General features: G+C 38.3%; 1 protein-coding gene across 6 annotated transcripts in view; it reads left to right on the forward strand.

Moving 5' to 3' along the window:
• glmna (glomulin, FKBP associated protein a) overlaps nucleotides 1-19,866 on the forward strand; it is a 40,368-nt gene extending 20,502 nt beyond the window's left edge. For 5 of the 6 annotated variants that reach the window (XM_048236674.1, XM_048236532.1, XM_048236610.1 and 2 more), the window contains exons 7-20: nucleotides 4,813-4,912; nucleotides 5,521-5,702; nucleotides 5,968-6,033; nucleotides 7,014-7,067; nucleotides 7,350-7,380; nucleotides 9,512-9,601; nucleotides 9,685-9,726; nucleotides 9,870-9,943; nucleotides 12,828-12,912; nucleotides 18,548-18,657; nucleotides 18,762-18,825; nucleotides 18,904-19,033; nucleotides 19,166-19,245; nucleotides 19,566-19,866. In XM_048236674.1, coding sequence (XP_048092631.1) covers nucleotides 4,813-4,912; nucleotides 5,521-5,702; nucleotides 5,968-6,033; nucleotides 7,014-7,067; nucleotides 7,350-7,380; nucleotides 9,512-9,601; nucleotides 9,685-9,726; nucleotides 9,870-9,943; nucleotides 12,828-12,912; nucleotides 18,548-18,657; nucleotides 18,762-18,825; nucleotides 18,904-19,033; nucleotides 19,166-19,245; nucleotides 19,566-19,649 — 1,192 coding nt within the window. In that variant the 3' untranslated portion in view covers nucleotides 19,650-19,866. The remainder of the gene's footprint in view (nucleotides 1-4,812; nucleotides 4,913-5,520; nucleotides 5,703-5,967; nucleotides 6,034-7,013; nucleotides 7,068-7,349; nucleotides 7,381-9,511; nucleotides 9,602-9,684; nucleotides 9,727-9,869; nucleotides 9,944-12,827; nucleotides 12,913-18,547; nucleotides 18,658-18,761; nucleotides 18,826-18,903; nucleotides 19,034-19,165; nucleotides 19,246-19,565) is intronic. The other variant, XM_048236911.1, reaches the window with a different exon arrangement.
• Nucleotides 19,867-19,869: the final 3 nt, after the last annotated feature.

Below are 19,869 nucleotides of genomic sequence, written 5' to 3' on the forward strand. Positions count from 1 at the left end.
GTTGTGACTCGCTAGTTGCTTCTATCAAATTTAAGGGTGCGTTGAAAAAGCGGAAAGTTAGACTAGCCAGCCAAGATGCAAAGTAGAACTAATTTCTTCAATCCACCGAATTCATCGGATAAATGAGGAACAGGATGACACAAAAGTAGCCTCCCGTAATACTCCTGTTTTATTCAAAAGTAGAACGCTACAGACAACTCCAGGCTTCCATGCATGCTTGTTTGTTTTACACCGAATACAAGCTGAAGTGCAAAATGAAAGTAAGCATAGGCCTACTATCTGCCTACTGCCTCCATCAGTGCAGATATTTCAAATAAATATCATTGATTAGACTATGTTGGGTTTTGTTGAAGAGAAAATTCACGGTTTTAGTAGTAGGCTAGTATTGGGCAGTATGCAGTCAGATAGGTCACCATGGGCATATTTTGGGTTTTGTTGAAGAGAAAATTCACGGTTTTAGTAGTAGGCTAGTATTGGGCAGTATGCAATCAGATAGGTCACCATGGGCATATTTGGATTAGCTATAGGTGGATTCACAAATAAATAAATTGGCCTAAGGACCTACATTTGGCAGGATAGCGTACTTCATACAGGCTATATGCAAATATGGCAATGCATTATATTATTTTACATTAACAAAATGTAGAAAAATAGGACGGACTGAAAATAAAGTGGGCACTGATGTTCTTTAAAATCTTTTTTCCTGTAAATGTTGTCAGTTATTCTTAATCTTCGTAATTGGTGCATTGGCATGTTTAACTGTTAGCTGCAGTGTAAAGTTACATTATGTGTAAGTTAAGTACAGAACTGACTGTGCCCCCAGATTTTTGTCTGTGCTCCTAAATTTTTTAACTTGGGCGCACAAGTGCTCCTGGAAAAAAATGTTAGTGTAGAGCCGAGTTATTCCAATCACTTGGATCTCCTCCTTTATGTAGAGGGGTCACTAGGGCTGATTTCCAGACTTCTGGAATAGAACCAGAGCAGAATGTTAAATTAAAAATGTGAGTTAAAGGTTCAGCAATGACAGGGGCTGCAATCTTTAAGAGATGTGGGTCTAACTGATCTGCACCCAGAGAGCTTTTCATACACTTGGAATTACACAGTCCATAGAGAACCTCAGATTGGTTTACTGGTCTAAATGAGAAGGGTTATTAGGCCTATTTGAAAATAAAAACCTCTCTTCTTCAGGACTAGTGACACTGAAATTGACTTGTGTCTCTAGTGCCATATCCACATTATTCAATTGATCAAATAGAGTACCACATTTGATAAAGTGATCATTAAAAGCATTACAAATCTCCATTTTCTCATTTACCACTTTAGAATCCAACATAATTTGTTGAGGAAGAGTGGTAGAAGAAACACCTTTAAGTGACTTAATCACTTTCCAGAATTTCGCTGGATTGCTACCACAGTCAGACAGATTGTTCAAATAATAGGTAGATTTAGCCCTTTTCACAAGGTAAGTACATGTATTTCTAAGATGTCTGAATGTTTGCCAATCTCCATCACTACCAGTGGATCTTGCCAATGCCCAAGCTTTGTTTCTTTGAGAAGTAATCTCACCTAGATCATGACTAAACCAAGGGTTACATCTATGTTTTATCCTAAATCTCTGAAAAGGGGCATGTTTATCTGCTAAGGTGTTAAAAATTGTTTGGAAATATTCCAATGCAAGTTCAGCATCTGGAATAAGATTTAAAGAAGTAAGGTGTAGATCTTGTAAAAATGCCTGCTCATCAAATCTTTTAAAATATCTCTTATTTATATACAAAGGCCTTGACCTTTGTCTTCTGCCATCTCTAATGCAGCCCACGGGACAATGATCACTGAAATCCATTGGGAATACACAGCTATGCATATAATTATGAGGCTTATTTGTAAGAATGAGATCTAACCGGGATGAACGACTGGGAATTTTCATATTAGGTCGTGTGGGTTCTGTGACTATTTGGGTAAGATTTAACTCATTACACACATGTTTTAAGACATCAGCTGAGAGACTATGTAGAGCATCAGGATTGGCAGATGGTGGACGGTAAACGCCCACAATAACCAGAGAACAGCCACCGAGTTTTACGTTAATGGCTAATAAATCAAACTGACCCGGGACAGAGGTGGATACACGTATAGAGAAGCTTAAACTGTTTCTAACATAAATAGCTACGCCACCACCCCGTTTAACTATCAGCTCTGCAAATATTGTAACCAAAAAGGGAAATATCTGAGTCATTAACATTGGTATTCAACCAAGTTTCTGAAATGACAATGACGTCAGGGTTGGAGTCATTAACCCACAACTTTAAAATGTCCATTTTTGGCAAAAGGCTCCTAGCATTTATGTGAACAAAACCAAGGCCTTTACGTGTCTTAAAATGTTGTGACAAGTCCGATATAGGCATACCCAAAAGACGATCTCCAATATCAGATGAGCGCTCACCAGCAAGAGTTTGTGCGCTGTCAGTTGGCATGTTTAAAAGTGCCTTTTTGTTGTTTGTCCATTTTCGCAGATGATTCCCTTTTCTTTGCACTTCGCTGTGTAATCGCTGGGGCAGAACTTCGGTAGATGAGATGGCTTGTAGTTGACACGACAGAGCCAGTTGGCCTACGCTCTGGTGAGTCGCGCTCATCAGACCATCGCTGTTGACCGGCACCAGGAAGATGAGTTGAGGAGTTATACCTGAGTGAAGGGACACAGGGATACAGGAGGATACCATCCTCTGTTGTCCGCTTGATGATCCTTGATTGATGTAGCGTTTCCTGCGTAATATCCCCGTTGCCCGGCAGAGGTGGAGCACATTTTCGCTGATAGCCGCGTTGAAAGATGACAACTGCAAAAGTTGTAGGGCAGTGTATCGTAGGGCCAACATCAGCAAGGCATGCTCACAGACACAGTCCAAAGAGAGCTATGCACAAGCTGCGTCCTTCTCCTGCGTTAGACCAGCTGACAGTCCACCGACTAGATCAGCCACCGATGTCACAGCTGAGAGTCAACCGACTACATCAGCCATTGAAGTTCATAGATTGAATGAGGAGTCTTACTCCCAACTGACAGTCAACCGACTGAAACAGCCACTGAATCCGTATGCTGATGAGTATACTGAGAGATAGCAAATGTTACGGAGATAACGGTCTTTCAACAGAATGCCGTCTCTTAGGCAAAAACAGACAAAAAAACACCACAGAAAGGGAAAAAAACGCAACAAAAACAACGAACGAGTTGATATGTTAACGAGTAAAATATACAAATAAAAAAAATATGTAAATCAAGTTATGTAAATATTAGAAAATAATCAAACAAAAATAGGCCAAAAATAGGCAGCGCATCTGGCCAGCGTCCCCGTCCCCTAGGCCAAATATGAATGCAGCGAAACCGCGCCTGGCCAGTCCAGGCTTGAATTTCCTTACTCAATATTGGATGAAACCACAACTTTCAAACAAGAAATGATTGTGATTGAGAAATGATTGTGATTGGTTGGCAGATCTATAATAAATGTAAACCCCGATAATAGAATAATGTATATGAGTTATTTTTTGTTAAATCACAAATCAGTTTTACAGTTACAAATCCTGATACACACACACACACACACACACAATACATATGAGATGCTTCTCATCCCTAAGGTGGTGCAAAAGTCTGTGCACCTGCAGAAAATATTTGTAACTGTAGGACAACTTTTTGTGCGTAGAATATTGGTTTGTAGTTGTAAAATATTTTTGTAATGGTAAAATATTTGTAACTGTAGGATGATTTGTAGCTGTAAAACCGATCCTTACCAGTAGAATAGATTTGTAAGTGTAGGATATATTTGTAATAGATACAATTACTTGTACAGATCATTTTTACTGATACACACGTACAAAACATTTGATTCTGATATTCTTCCATATCTGCCCCAAATAAAGGCCTGTGCTTTGCTTTGTAAAATATCACTAGGTTGGAAAACATCGGAAAAGGTATCCTTCGCAATGGTTAATGGGTAGTTAATGAGTAGTTCCCTCACTCTGAAAATTAATATTAACAGTCCTGCATCTTCACCTTTTAAAGTGTTTCTTGCACAAAATCAAATGCTAAATGTTCATGATTGACCCTGTAGTTGGTTGGCCTGAGTCCACACTTTTTATATAATTCTGCCGAACAGTTGATTAAAATTGTATTGTCACGTTATCTTTTTCCCCGTCTGGAACAAATGTACTGTGACGCTTCCAATGTCTCAGGAATTTGACACACACACCACATAGTGAGTGCCTTGTTGGATGACAAAATGTCTCAGCTTGCAGGTCCGAGTAGTTTGCAGCTATTTGATTTCTTTTTTGAAATAGGAAAATCAAATTTTCATTTTGAAAACGGTAAAACAAGAAATGGCTTGTTATCCGTTCTGTGTTTTGACAATACAAAGGAATAAAAAATGGCACAAGTATTTTAATTTTCCCATTTACTTTAATGAGCACATTAAATCAGATAATGGGTCACATGTCACCCTCTGTTTGTACTCAAAACAAAGAATGGGCCATTTTTCATTTTCCAATTTCAACACACAAATTGTTTTCCGATTTTGATTTTCCCATTTCAAAACAAAACTTGTATAGCTGTGAAGTACACAGACCCTCGCATAACACTCATTGCTGCTTGTGGCTTTTTAAAAATAATTTATAATAATTCATGTCAGTTGTTGTTATCTCAACCAAAACTCAACTTTGCTGGTTTACCCATTTCTGGTCACCGGACCTTTTAAACTAGTTTCCTGTATAAAATCCCTGTTGAGAATATGTATAGTTTAATAGTTTACTGTGCTGTTTCATTTGTAGCTGCATGAAGACTTTGAAGGAGCCTCTTCTTGGAGTACAGTTCACTGATCCTGACCAACTTGAAAATTCTTTTCTTTGCGAGTTTTCGAGAGAGATCTTGGTAAGAATCATAAAAACCTGATCAGATATACCTTTTATTATGTAATGATGGGGACTGTATGAATGTTAGGGAAAGTTAAGCTTTTTTCTCACCAATCTGCAAAAAAAATTCTTACCAATAGCTTTTTTACTATGTGTTCCTGTAGGTGTCTAGTAACACTTCCCAATTTATCCACGGCCAAATTTATCCTCAGGGAAACACCTGGAGAGCCCATCAAGTTTGGGGTGCCCAGAGGGTCTGGGCGAAAATAATGAAAACATTTTTTTTACCAATATTAGCTTTTGAGATGTCTATCTAGGGGTTTTTAGGGGTGCTGAATCTATCCCAGCCATTAGTTTTGAATAAAAATGACTCCCAAGTCCATAAAAAATCCATAACAAGTGGTTTTATTAAACAATTACAAAATTGTGATAAATTGTGAGGTGTTACTAGACACCTATAGGAACATATAGTAAAAAAAGCTATTGGTAAGAATTTGCAGATTGGCGAAAAAAAAAAAAAAACTAACTTTCCCTAACTATGACTGCATATAGGAGGACATCTCCCGTCTATTTTATTTGACTATTCAGTTTTTTAGATGTGATGGGTGATCTTGTTCTGCTCTTCAGGTCATCCTCTGTGGTATTGGGGAACCTCTTCCAGAACTTTTGTGCCATAAATTGCTTAAGAAGCGTGATGTCCCTGGGTTCCTTGAAGAGGAAGTCAGATACCCTAGGGAGTCATTGGCCAATATTGCATACCTACTATTTGTGCACCACATTGGCATAGAGACATTCCCTGTTGTTCTAAGGTAAGCCAGTTACTCTACTTATGTGGGATTCAGGGTCATGTGTTGGTTTATTCTGTCTTTTAAGTATGCTTGTGTGTGATCTATGGAAATATGAAAATATAGGGCAGTGATTTGCCAACAGTAACATGAAAAGCATTAAGCACAAAACCACCATGGGGGGGGGGGGAGTACAAAACAATAATACCTAATTTCTACTGCTGTCGGGCTCCATAATTCCTCCTCCTCTTGATCGGTAATGTCTGTGTCGCTATCGCCTTCTTGCAAGCGTGACTCGGCCCATCATCCTCGGCCCAGCCCGTGGTGGAGATGGAACTCCCTCCTCAGCACGGTGGTCAGTCACTCTTTCTAATGTTTTTGACCTGGCGTGTGGTCTCTCCTGATTGTGTGGTGATTCTGGTCTCCCCTGATTGTCGTGGTCAGAGTCATCTTGTCTTAGTAGAAAGTTGGACTCATCCAGCACTGTCTGGCGAAAACGCACCTGCTGCAATATCTTTTTCTTCAACCTTTTCATTTTCCCCTTCAGCACCTGAGAAGTGTTGCCTGTAAAGTTTCTGGGAAGTGACCTAGCGAGACTGCCACCTACTGATAAAACCACGAAAATAAATGGCCTGGTTTTGACCTGACGTGCATGCGTCACTGATTCAACCCAAAGCGGCAACCATCAAAAGCCGAGTTATGATAAAAATGTCCAGATAAAATGTCCAGATTTGTTTTCATGAGTTTTCGATCGTCATCTATTTCAGTTCTATTCATTATAGAGTTCCCAAAATCGCACATAAGGTATGTTAGAGTGTCTATTTTCGTAATAAGGAAAAAAAAAAGCTAAAGACGCAATTTTACGTTTTTGGTACTCAACACATGGGAACAAAAAACGCAATATTGCGTTTTTGGCCCTCAGTGTTAATAACCTTTTGTAATTTTGTATAACCTTTGTTTAATTAGGGGTCCCAGCACTGGGCCTAACCCTAAAATTTTTTTATGTTTTTCCTAAATAACTACTTGAACCGTGGCACTGAGGATGACAAAAATGTTATGGTATGTTGGTCTCAAGGGCCCGCATCAACCTAGCCCATAACCACTCATTTGTAACCCCTAGGCAACAACAAGAAACAGCAAAGAAAACACTTTGGCCTTTGACTCCGGGACTAAAAGGAATGTTTCAGTAACGGAGTCTCAGTACAACATAAAGGACTAACAACCATTTATCAGTCGCATAAAATGTATATGGTTAAAGAATGTAATCTCAGTGAATTCAGTTGGTCTATCATAAAAAGCTTGAACATGGATTATTCTGTTTCTTTTTGGCTTTAGCCCAGTTTTCATTCTACAGTGTAACATGGAATATGTCGAGCTCCTGCTTAGTAGGTATGTCTGACATAATTCCTTTTTTGTCAAACAGCCATAAAATGTCCATGTCTTGGTCTTTCTCCACCCACTCCACTCCAATCCACACATTAGCTTGGTATTGTAGTCTAAGAACAGCGTATGTTCTTGTGCTCCTGTAGTTCAACTGGTAGAACAAGGATCCCACACACACAGATGTTTTGCAAAGGGTGACTGATTGTAATTCATATTTATTGATTTTGTGTTCCAGTGACATTGCCATTAAATTGTATGCCAGTGTGATAACTTTAATTCTTTCAACAGAACAGAGGAATCCCATCTTCAGAGGGGGCTGGTAAGCTTATTAATATATCTTGCTGTGCTCTCTTCATTTCCCGCCTTGCTAAAATATTAATTACCACAGCTAAGAAAAATAGAAATATGCTTATATAATGATCCAGCATCTCATGTCGTGGTTCGAGAAGACCAGCTTTCTGCCCCTCTCCAACCTCAGCAGCTGCCATGCTTATAGATACAGCTCTTTCAGCTCTGAATGCAACAAAACTCATTTGTTTCTTTTCACAATTAACATTATAACTAGCCTGACGTCATCATACCCAATTTAGTTAAAATCTGAGTCTGAAACTGGTCCATTGGGACGTGATTATGAGGTGTGTTTCAACAGATACAGTGGGGAAAATGCCTCTGCACTCAATTGGATAGAAAAAAGGCAATTAAAGCCCCCCTTGGTAGGACTATATTTCCCCCTCTGCTGGAGAAGTTGTGCATTATGCTATTTCAAACTGTGGAAAAAAGTAACAATAAAGCACATGAATTTGTTCACAAGCTAGCGCCTGGGGACGCTAGGAGGAGCGGGGAATGTCACCATTTTCACCAGAACAGGTCATTTAACCATTCAAATGATTTCTAAATGGGTTTATTAAGTTGAAATAGTAGCCAAGTCCTCCTTTAAAGTTGCTCAAAGCGATGTACGCAGTTTCTAAGCTAAAACATTTCTGTTACATACAGCAAACATCACCTCACCATCCGCTAGCTGCCTGAACAACATATCAAAATGCAAGAAAGCTGTTTTCACTGGAGTTTTTCAACATATCCACTGTTTTCAGAACTAATTGTTTTCAACAAAACAACCTCAGGCCAAACCACATAAATATATGCATTTTTTTTCTATGTGTAAACAGAGTCTTAGAAGCCAAATAGCCAGCTTGCATTTTTGCATGTTCCCTTGTTTGTTTGAAGTCTCTGATTATACCCTTCCCCAGCTGTTTTTTAGCATTGGTATGAACGGAATTATTTTTAAAAACGTAGGAGGGGATAGCCTATACCAGTTTTTCCGAATAGCCTACGCTGCTACACATACCGTAAACGTGGTCTTAGATTTCGCTATCATGTGTTGTGCAAGATATTGACAGCGCAATAACTAAAAAAACACCAGAAAACCATTTTAAGGCATTTGTGGAGAAGAAGGATGGTTCGGGTGTTCTTCCTACAGCTCATGGTAAGCTGTTTCGTTGCTGTAATTGGTTGGGTCTATCCAATTGAGTGCAGAAGCATTTCTCCCCTGTATCGGTTGAAACACACCCTATAATCATGTCCCAATGGAACTAACCTGACTCCACCAGATGGATGCTTTGCATTTGCTCTGCATGTCCATCTGGGAACTTTCTGTTGGAGAACTTTTGGGAAGGATCGAAAATACTGGTTAGCTGATTGGATAAACAATAAATGATTTGTCTATCACCACCTATGTTGGTTATCGACGGCCAAATCAATCAATCAGATGAACGAAGTGTTCTTCTAATGCCTTCGTTTAACATAGCCTACAATTAAGTTAGGTAACGTAACTAACGTTAACGTTTTTAAACTTACCATTTGTATGTGACATGAACCTCATCAGTGACAATCCCCACTAAGTTTTCAAGGTAGGCCCTACACTTCTGAAGAAAGTATATTCCTCCATTATGGACTGGAATCGGCCGTGGAGGATGTCTGTGTCGTTCATTCCTTCCAGCTGCATGGCTGAGACTCATAGCTTCACAGCTTCCCCAGGAATATTTTCTAATTTGGATAAAACTTGCGTGATGGCTACACTCACTTCATCTGTGGATGCCGTCATGTTGTTTGTTGCGTCACACCTAAACACACACCTAAAGCCAACGCTGATTGGCTGTTTTGTTTGGCGAACTGCTCCAAATGTTCTCTATTGGAAAGATGCCAGACTGATCTGCAAGTGGAAAACTGAAGCGTGAGAGATCAGGATGGTCTCACGAGGCTACAATGGAACACCCTTAGACTCAAATTCTGACTAGAATTGAGAATGACGACGTCAGACTACAGTTAGTTGCTAGTCTCCACAGATTAGTAGATGAATAGTTTATGTACCTTCTTGTTGCACTATTGAAGTGTTTGTTATATCCAATGATCAAGTATAAAGCCTGAAATGTCTCACGTTTTTCCTCCTCAAGGATTTGTATGAAAAAAGTCTGGTCAGAGTAGAGGACAACAGTTTGTCAGTGGAGCTTCTGGAGCTGAAAACCTTTGTCAGTATACCACAGGTAAAAAAAAAAACATTAACTCTATCTTCAGCCGTCTCATTACTGCTATAGTGTCTTAAATAAAATGTGGTGCTTTCTTTAAGAATTTGGTGAAAGTTATGACGCAGTGTCCTGTCCACCGTTTGGTAAGTAAGATGTGTGCCTGTTCTTGTGAGTTGAAAATATAATGTAAAAATGTGTATGGGTAATTCTTTTTTGTTTTCCATGCTAGTAAAAACAGCAGTATGACAGATCTTATATGACCGACATTGAGCATATCTTTTTACAGAGAAGTAAAGGACTGTCTGTGTTCCAATTGAGCATCAACAAATTTAACATTGAGGCCAAATACAAGTTTCTTAGGTAAGTGCACTAAATTTCATTGTAATAGTAACTATTACAAAAATAATCATCAACATTGTTTGTCCTATTTTGTTGTGCCCCCTCGGTAACTGCCATTTTCAGGCTCTGTAAAGTTCCGCTGTATAGGCTCCACCATCTGTTTGTTTGTTTGTGTGTGTGTGTGCGTCAGAGGAGGCTCCTTATTACTGTATGGAGGAGGTTTCTCCTCAAGCCCCTCATTGAAGTCCATTATAAATGCCTCAGACGCCAGCGGCTTGTGAATCACGTCGTTTTCAATGGCCAAGGGAGGAAGCTCCTCCGTACAGTAATTTTCAATTGCGATAGGGGTGCTGTTTTTAGCAGCAACGGTGAACCAATGCAAGAACGTTATCTGCAGTCATACAGCTAAGAATCTTTCCTTGAACGGAAAGCTTGTTTTTTGCTTGTGAAATAAAGAGTAGGCTACAATGGAATCCGAGGACAATGTCCATTTTTTATACATTCAAATACAGTGCGAAGGTTAGGATCAAGGCAGGAAGACCAGTTCCAAAAATTTATATTCTAAAAAAAGATGGTAAGGCTAGTGTAGGCTACCTAAATGTACATTCATTTACATTTATTAATTTATCCAAAGTGACTTATATATTTAAATTATATTAAGCCCATTGTCCCTGGAGCCCCCCCCCTCAGAACAGCATTTATTACACAACATTGCCAGTTAAAATGCACATACTGCTGCTATAAATGTGTCTGGGTAGGCGGCTTACATACTCTATTGTTCACATATGCCACCAACACCATCACAACCTCACATTTGCCACTAACACCAATCAAGCGCACCTTCCTTCCTCCGTTATTTTTTTAACCACCGGCCGCCACTGGTGTGCGTGCATGGTAAAACAGGCCAAGTATAATTGCTTTCAATTACATTGCTTTCTTTTTTGTATTTTAAACTAAATACAATAGCAATTACACCTGGACGATGCCTGAAGATTTTGGCCAATCAGTGTGAAGCCAATTGTACATTAAATTGTCCATTTTTAGAAATATTTTAAATCAGGTTTTTATTGCGCATTTCAGGTGATCAGGTGATATCAGTCAGCAGTTGGTGGTTTATTTTGATTAAACCAAAATAATTATATTCAGGACAACCCAACTTTAGTTTGACAATGAGAGGGGAAGGCAAAACCGAAATTTATTTACAGCAAAGGTAACATACATTGTTTCCTGACTGCTGTTTATTGTCAGTTTGTAAAGTTAGGCGAAGTAGGAAGTAACGTTAGGAATATCTGATCAATTTGATTGGTAAGGCTGGACCAATGATTGCAAAGTTAGTGCCCATCGTAACAAAAGGCTGGAAAAGTTGTGTAATGATAAGAAAACAAAAGAAGGAATGTTTGACAACTAATTAGGGTAACTGGCAACACGATTGGGTATGAAAAAGAGCATCCCAGAGAGGCAGAGATTGCTTTTATAAATAGAATGTTCACCTCTGTCTACAGTTAGCTTTGGGTATCTAAATGACCAATGAAAATATGTTTAATCACGTCATCTATTTAACATGTACCCTCCACTAGTAGCAGTATTGAGCATGAATTGGACTTTTCAGCATGAGCCTGTCTCTCTCAGCACCTACCATCATATCACTTTGTCTGCTGTCCACCGGACTGTCTTTACAGGCTATATATTAGTTATAGCCCTTCTACACAATCTGGATGCACCTGGATGAAGATGCGCTCTCCTCGCTTGATTGTCTGTTCCCCTTCGTCATCCGACATTTCATATATTAACTCAAAAGTTATTTTAGGGAAATCAATCTCCATTTTTTTCTCCAATTGCCAAGGCTACTCGCCTTTTTAAATTATGAGAACTTGAATTTAATTTTAATTTAACAGTTATTGCTACATTGTGTCAAAGCATTATAGAATCTTCGCATTGTATCGGGGACTGATTTATTATTAGCCGTGCAAAGTCTGAGTTGAAATGTTCATGGAACCAATAAATAGTTCCATAGAACCCAACTGTTGTATAAGTAAGGGATAATGGACGACACGGTGGTCTGTTCACAGAAGTTAATGCACGGTCGAGGTTGTAAAACGGCCAAGACGCGAAAGTGCATTAATTTCTGTGAACTGACCACCTTGGAGTCCATTATCCCGCTTATTCCACTGTTGCCACTTGCGTTGTGTTCATTTCCTGTTACAATTTAAACGTTTTAATCGCTAAAACTGTCTTGTTTGTAGAACTAATTTCTTCCGACACATATCAACTAATTTCTCAACTTGGAGGACTAACTGCCGTTACTAGTTCTAAATGGATGGTTGCTACGGCCAAAGGCCAGTCGTTGGTTCTATCTCTCCCGTTGCTCAGCTCGGATGCAATGTGACGGTTCATTTAAACTTCACAACGACTTCGGCGAATTAATATACAAGTGTGATACGGCCAACAAAATGGATCTACTTCATAGGTGTGCAAATAACATAAGGTTAATGGTCGTTCTAAATTACGTGGGAAATTCAACCAAGCAGTGGAATAATACCTGTTATATATTGTTCTTAAAGTATATTATGTCTTTTCTGTTAAGCAATTCTATTACGTTTACATTTTTGTCTTTTCATAGTCTTAATATTTAATAACAAGCAAAATTACTGCACTGTTCAATTCCTGCACTGTTCACTTTTGCACTACCACCATTGCACACACTCTACCATAGCACCTTAACATGGTCAGTGCATCACATGGTCAGTCCATACCAGACCTTTCTAATCACTTCACATGCTCTTTAATTTTTACAGTTTCTGTGAGTTGTATGTATGGTGGATATATGTGTGTGTAAGTGTATTTGTTGTGTCATGGTTGTATAAGCTATATTCCTGCATAATTGTTATACCAACTTCCTCTGCAGGTGCATGTTTAAGACAAGTCACCACTCTGGAGTAGAAGGTGTAGTCATCAAGAACATTAAAAATCTGGTGGACTTCTCCTTGAGGGTAGGACCAAGAGAAACATTTTAAGTATTTTGGAACCGTAATTATTCATGTACAGGTGCATCTCAAAACACGTATCACACATAGAATATTGTGTACATTTTTATATATATATAATTTATTTTAAATGTATTTTATTTTAAAAGTGAAACTTTCATATACAGTGGAGGAAATAAATCAATAAATTGAGGCTATTCACATGAAATTTTCACCAGACATTAGTATTAACTCACAAACATGAAGAATTCACAACATTTAACTCTATAAGTAAAGACTCCAGAAAAACTTGGAGGCAGCAATTGTACAATTGTTTTTATCTCATGGTACTGGCAGACTTCATACAGTTGAAAGAACAATGAATGGAGCCATTTTTTCTGGGAAATTCTTGCCATCCACCGGGATGATGAGACATGGGTGGACCTTTCAGCAGGACAACAATTCAAAGCATACAGTAAAGGAAACTCAGTTGGTTTCAGAGAAAGAAAACCAAGGCCCAGTCAATCACCTGACTTGGATCCAGTTGAACATTTGTAGAAGGAACTAAAGACTAAGGATTTACAAGAAGGCCCCTGGAATCTTCAAGATTTAAAGACAATCTGTTTAGAAAAATGGGCCAAAATCACAACAGGTTGAAAATCACTGGAATAAACGAATCACTGTCCAATTTCACTTAATCGGTCCAAAAACTTTTATTATTTAGTTGTTGCAAATAGTAGCCTAGGCTATGCCATTGTTGAGCACCTGTGCCTGCAATGTAGTGACTTAGTACATAATAAATACTCTTCATGTCAGAGATATAGATATATAGATCAGAGAAAGCGCTGCCATCATGGTGGGTGCAGCAATCACTGGAGGCTAATGGAGAAACAGGTGTCTCTGATTGGAAATCAGAGAGGTGTCACTGATTGTCGGCAAGTGTTGCCCATAGACAGTAAGATGTTTGCCCCCAGCAATATAAAGTTTACGTAGTAGGCGGGTCAATATATGAAAAAAAAAAACCACCTAACCTCAAATTGATACAAAAGGTTTTTCAACTGATTATGATACATTTAGATGTACTTAATAACATATTAAAAATCTAGTAAAATCTAAAGCATTAATCAGCCTAGGAAAGTGTTTTTCGTGTTTAATCAGATTTAGAGGTCACTGATTCATATATGTCACACTAAAGTATCAGTTCATAATTTTCAAAGACTTGTCATTTTCAAGATGGCATCCAAGATGGCCACTAGAAGCTAATTTTGGCTATGAAGCATTATTCAGCCTAGGAAGGTGTTTTTCATGTTTTATCAGATTAAGAGGTCACTGGTGACTCTTCATCTCCACCTTTTTTAGTGTTCTTAGGACCTGAGGATGCATGATGTTTTCTCTCTCAGTGTCACCATGCCTTCAAAACCTTTCCCTTCTGTGAAACATATGTCATTCCCGTACCGCTCCCTTAGTTTAGCTTTCAGATACTGATTACTGAATGGAATGGAATCAAATACTCTTTCATGTTAGATCCAAGTACAGAGACAGTCAACTGTTCTTAATTGTGTGCATTTCTGCAAGACACTCCGCTGTTCGTTTAGAAGATATGGGTTACCTTGCACTGCTGCCTGTGGAACGTGTCAAAATGAACGATGTGACAATCCACACAAGTTCCTTTCAGAGGAGTCAGAGGATGATGAATAATGATATAATAATTATTTCTGATCTACTTATGCATATAGTTTAAGATTCAGTTTAATTAGCTCCCCCCTAGTGATAGATGCCAACAATTATTGATCTACACAAATATACAATGCATGCCTATACAGTACATGGGTCATGGTTCATTAAAGTCATAAAACAGCCACTTATTTGCAAACTCTACTCTACATATTGTAAAAGCATATACCCTGTACATGAAATATAACATTAATCAACAAAATAGCATTTCCATCTTCCTCCACACCAAGCATAATACATACTCTATTCTGTATAGGCAAATATAGTGTAAAGCAGATACATTTTGGCATATACAGTCCAGGGAAAACAAATGAAACACCCTAAAATATATTTTTTCTGAAAGCATATAATCTGTAGATAAGATATAGCACCATTTAAAACATATCCCATCTTCCTCCATGCCATGAACAATGCAATGCCCTCTATTCTGTATAGGCGAATAGTGTAAAGGGGATACATTTTAGCCTATATTGTCCAGGCAAAACAGATTAAACACCCAAAACCATATATTTTCTAAAAGCATATAACCTCTAGATGAGAGATAACACCAGTTAAGACATTTCTTATCTTCCTCCATGCATGCACAATACAATGCCCTCTATAATGTATAGGCGAATCTAGTGTAAAGGGGATATATGTTGGCATGTACAGTCCAGGAAAAACAAATTAAACACTCTAAAATATATATTTTCTGAAAGCATATAATCTGTAGATAAGATATAACACCATTTAAAACATGTCCCATCTTCCTCCATGAATGCACAATACATTGCCCTCTATTCTGTATAGGCGAATCTAGTGTAAAGCGGATACATGTTGGCCTCTTTTGTCCAGGGAAAACAGATTAAGCATCCTAAACTATATATTTTCTGAAAGCATTTAACCTGCAGATGAGATATAATACCAGTTAAGACATGTCCCATCTTCCTCCATGCCATGAACAATACATTGCCCTCTATTCTGTATTGGTGAATCTAGTGTAAAAGCTCTGTATTGGTGAATCTAGTGTAAAGCAGATACATTTTGGCATGTACAGTCCAGGGAAAACAAATCAAACACCCTAAACCATATATTTTCTAAAAGCATATAACCTCTAGATGAGATACAACACCAGTTAAGACATGTTTTATCTTCCTCCATGCCATGGAGATGGTTAATAATCCTGTATTGCATTTGCTCTGTATTAAAACGCATTGATTTTAATTTATGGCTGAAAAAGGTAGAGCATTGAAACATTTTAAATTTTAACATTTAAAATCCTATTCTTGTTTAATTTGACCATCATTTGATATCAATTTCACCCCTGTAGGCTGAATAGTAATTGAGATATAGCCATTCTAACCTGTTGACAGCCATTTTGGCAGCCATTTTGAAAATGACCCCTTTCCCAAGGTCAGATTTTATTAGATTTTTAGTATGTTATTTAGCATGTCCAACAGTACCAGAATACATAAAAAAAAACTTTTGTATCAATTTTTTTGACGTTGAACCCTATATTGACCCGCCTATAGCCTGCCCCTAAATTCGCCTTATTCACCCGGCGGCCAGAACGAGGCTACAGGTTACACTTGCATTACACCTCAGTCCAGCAGAAGGATACAATGGATAGGCTTACTTAAAAAAGAAGAAAAGCAGACACTGCAGGGCTCTACAGTGCGCCCATTTCACTCGCACATGCGAGTAAAAATGATGACGTGCGAGTGCAAAAAAATATTTAGGCGCACTGGTGCGAATGACTTCTAACCATGTCAATGTTTGTCTACAAAATACACCGCAACATCGAGAAACAGTACTGGTGCCAACCATAGAATCACGTCGCGAATGCAACATAAAACTACACCTCCCATCAACGTTAGCAGTTTCGCGTTGGGACTCGATAGTAGTAGTCGCTTCTATGAAATCCATGAGCGCGCAGAAAAAGCGGAAAGTTAGACTAAAGTTAGACTAGCCAGCCAAGACGAAAAGATTGAAGAAATTAGTTCTTCTATCCACCGAATTCATCAGATATAGGAGGAACAGGATGAGATTCTGAGAATGCAGTGAGAAGGAAAGGTAACCTAACATGCCTTTTAGCCCAGTTGACGTATTGGCTGCAATATGCAAAATATAGCTGTAGCGAACGAAAGTAGGCCTAACGTTTGGCTACTGCCCCTATCAATGCAGATATTTCAAATAAAAAATAAAAGCATAAAAAAAATATATCCTTGATTAGACTATGTTGGGTTTTGTGGAAGAAAAAATTTACTGTTTTAGTAGTAGTATTATGCAGTCAGAAAGGTCACCATGGGCATATTTGGATTAGCTACAGGTGGATTCACAAATAAATAAATTAGCCTACATCTGGCAGGATACTTGATATACAGGCTAAATGCAAATATGGCAATGTATTATATTATTTTACATTAACAAAATGTAGGAAAATTGAACAGACTGAAAATAAAGTAGGCACTGATCTTTAAAATCCTGTTTCCTGCCTAAATGTTGTCAGTCATTCTTAATATTCGCAATTGGTGCACTGGCATGTTTAACTGTTAGCTGCAGTGTAATGTTAGTGAAGTACAGAACTGACTGTGCTCCCAAATTTTTGTCTGTGCTCCTACATTTTTTAACTTGGGCGCACAAGTGCTCCTGGAAAAAAATGTTAGTGTAGAGCCCTGCACTGAACTGAACTGTAAACAAATGGAGAGACTAAATTGTCATTATTTTTGCTGTATTAGGCTACAGTGTGTAACTTTGTTACATTTTTGGTTGGTGTGCCACAGGATTTTTTAATGTAAAAAAGTGGCTCAAAAAAAGTTGAAAAACACTGGTTTATTCACACAGAAAATGTATTGAAGCGGTCATTTGAAGGCTTTGCCACAAAGTATTTTAATTGGGGTATTTTTTGTCATTCAATTAATTTATTTATGGACTTAAATGTTTGGATTTTTTATTTGTGTGTATTTCTTGAGTTTATACCAAAGTCTGCTGAAAATGTAATGTGAATAGCCTCATTGGAAATATATATTTACTGAAAAAAATGTTGACACGTTCAATATTTTCCCCACTGTATTCGAGATTCATCACACAAAGTGAAATATTTGAAGCATTTCTTTGTTTTAATCTTGATGATACGGCTCTCAGCTCATGACAGTTATCCAGAAGACACTCACTGACACCCTCCACAAGGAGGGTAACGGCTTCTACACACAGTTGCGTGTGTTGCAGTGCTGGAGACACATCCCATTCACTTTACATGGGCTCACGTCATCCGTTGCCGAACTGAATTGTGGGTCCGTTGCGTCGCGTTTCTCCCGTCGCTCACGTTGAGAAGTTCAGCTGTTGCTGCACCAACAGGCAGCACCGGCCAATCAAGCCAATCGACGGACCGCACCACCCAATCAAATTACGGTTATACTTCAAGTAATTTGCATAGCTACCGTCGGGAACACCCACTGGCATGCGTTGACGGAACGCAACTGTGTGTAGGAGCCGTAAGCCACAGAAGGTCACTGCTGAAAGGACTGGCTGTCTACTAGGGCTGCACGATTTGGGGAAAATATCTAATTGGGATTTTTCTCAGAAATTGCGATCGTGATATGATTGAATGTCAATTAATTGAAAAGAGAAAAATGAGGCAGATTGCCTCCATGCCACATCACATTCATTTATGCAAAATAAACCCCTAATAGGTATTGAGTGCATAAATTGACTATTTCAGACTAGTTAATTACTTTTCAGAAGGTTGACATTTCTTTATTCTAATATTTTGAGATACAGGATTTGTTATTGCCATGAGATGTAAGGCCTATTCATTCATATCTATTTGATAGTTTTCCAAAATTAAGGTTTTGCTTTCACAATGCTAGAGCATAATTACCATATCTTTTAAAATAATGTGTCATATACACCATGGTCAATATCAGTACAGTGACTTCTTTCTTTCCAGCCAGGAAACGAGAATATTTGGTTCCGAGGAATCAATTTTCTGCCTTTACTGCGACTGGTCCTGTGCCTTCCACAGGGTCCCGAAACAGATTTGTTGCAAAACCTGGACAGGTGAGATGGCATTGCAAGACACAGTTTTCATGAATAGATGTGCATGTTGGGACTTTTAGGTTAATGTACTGACAATAATTAATTCAATGTATATAATTTAAAAGGATAATGGAAGCCCTAAACCTTCTGCGATATTTGCTATTAAGAGACAAAGAATGTGACAATGAGGTAAGCGCAATATATGATCTATAAAAGCTATTGGTGTGATGAGCAGTGCATCAGAATTTCCATATGAATTGTTTCAAGACGGGGATATGGTTGGAAGTGCACACAATTCATGACCGCTTCATGAAGCCATTACGCCTGGGTCTGAATATGTCTAAGGCTCATTATCAGGTAGAGCTGAAAAATACTCAAGTAAAGGACAGAAACAAAGGTGAGATGCTGTGAAAGATAAGCTTTCTTAATGAAATAATTGACAGTATTTTTCACATTACTGCATTTCCATGTCCCATTTCAGCCGAGTATTTGTTTTCTTAACCAAGCTGGCTGTTTATTACTCTGTCAGAAAATGACTCGGGAGCCGTCTGCACGATTACTGTGGGAAATGAGATTCTACCAAATCTTACACCAGAACTACAGATTCAGGTGATTTGTGGTTAAAATATGTAAGATGTGATGCAACATTAACCTGATTTTAAGGGACATCTCAGCAGGGCCAAACAGCAGGATGCAGTCATGAACAATTTAAGCATTCATGCTAACTTCTCAATCTAAAGTATTAACTTGGCATACTTTTTACTTAGTATCCAGTGATCCAGTTCTCACACCTGAATTGTTATATAGTATTGGACGCTAGCTTCTTGTGGCTATATTTTTGTTATTGTTATAGTCTTTCAACATATATTTTTTTAAGTGTACAGCTGAGTGACAATGAAATTTAATAACCTAATGCTCTATTGTCCTAGGCTCTTCATTCTGCCTTGTTTACGTTTGAATTGATTGAGAGTGTCCTGGTGAGAATTGAAGAGATTATGGAGACCCTACCTTAAACTGTGGAAAGAGGCCATTAAAGCCCAAGAATCACATTATGATTAAGGTTTCTGGAATGGAACAGAGTCATAAAAAAAGAAATGTTATGATTTGTTAAAATTCCAAGTGTTTTCAAACTTCCTCACCATAACTTACTATCAGGTAATTTGTTAAAATCTGAATGAAGAACCCCTGGTAAATTCATTGTGATTGTGTTAATAAACATTGTTACCAAGACTT

This window comes from Alosa alosa, chromosome 1 (genome assembly GCF_017589495.1).
Source record: "Alosa alosa isolate M-15738 ecotype Scorff River chromosome 1, AALO_Geno_1.1, whole genome shotgun sequence".
NCBI lineage: Eukaryota > Metazoa > Chordata > Actinopteri > Clupeiformes > Clupeidae > Alosa > Alosa alosa.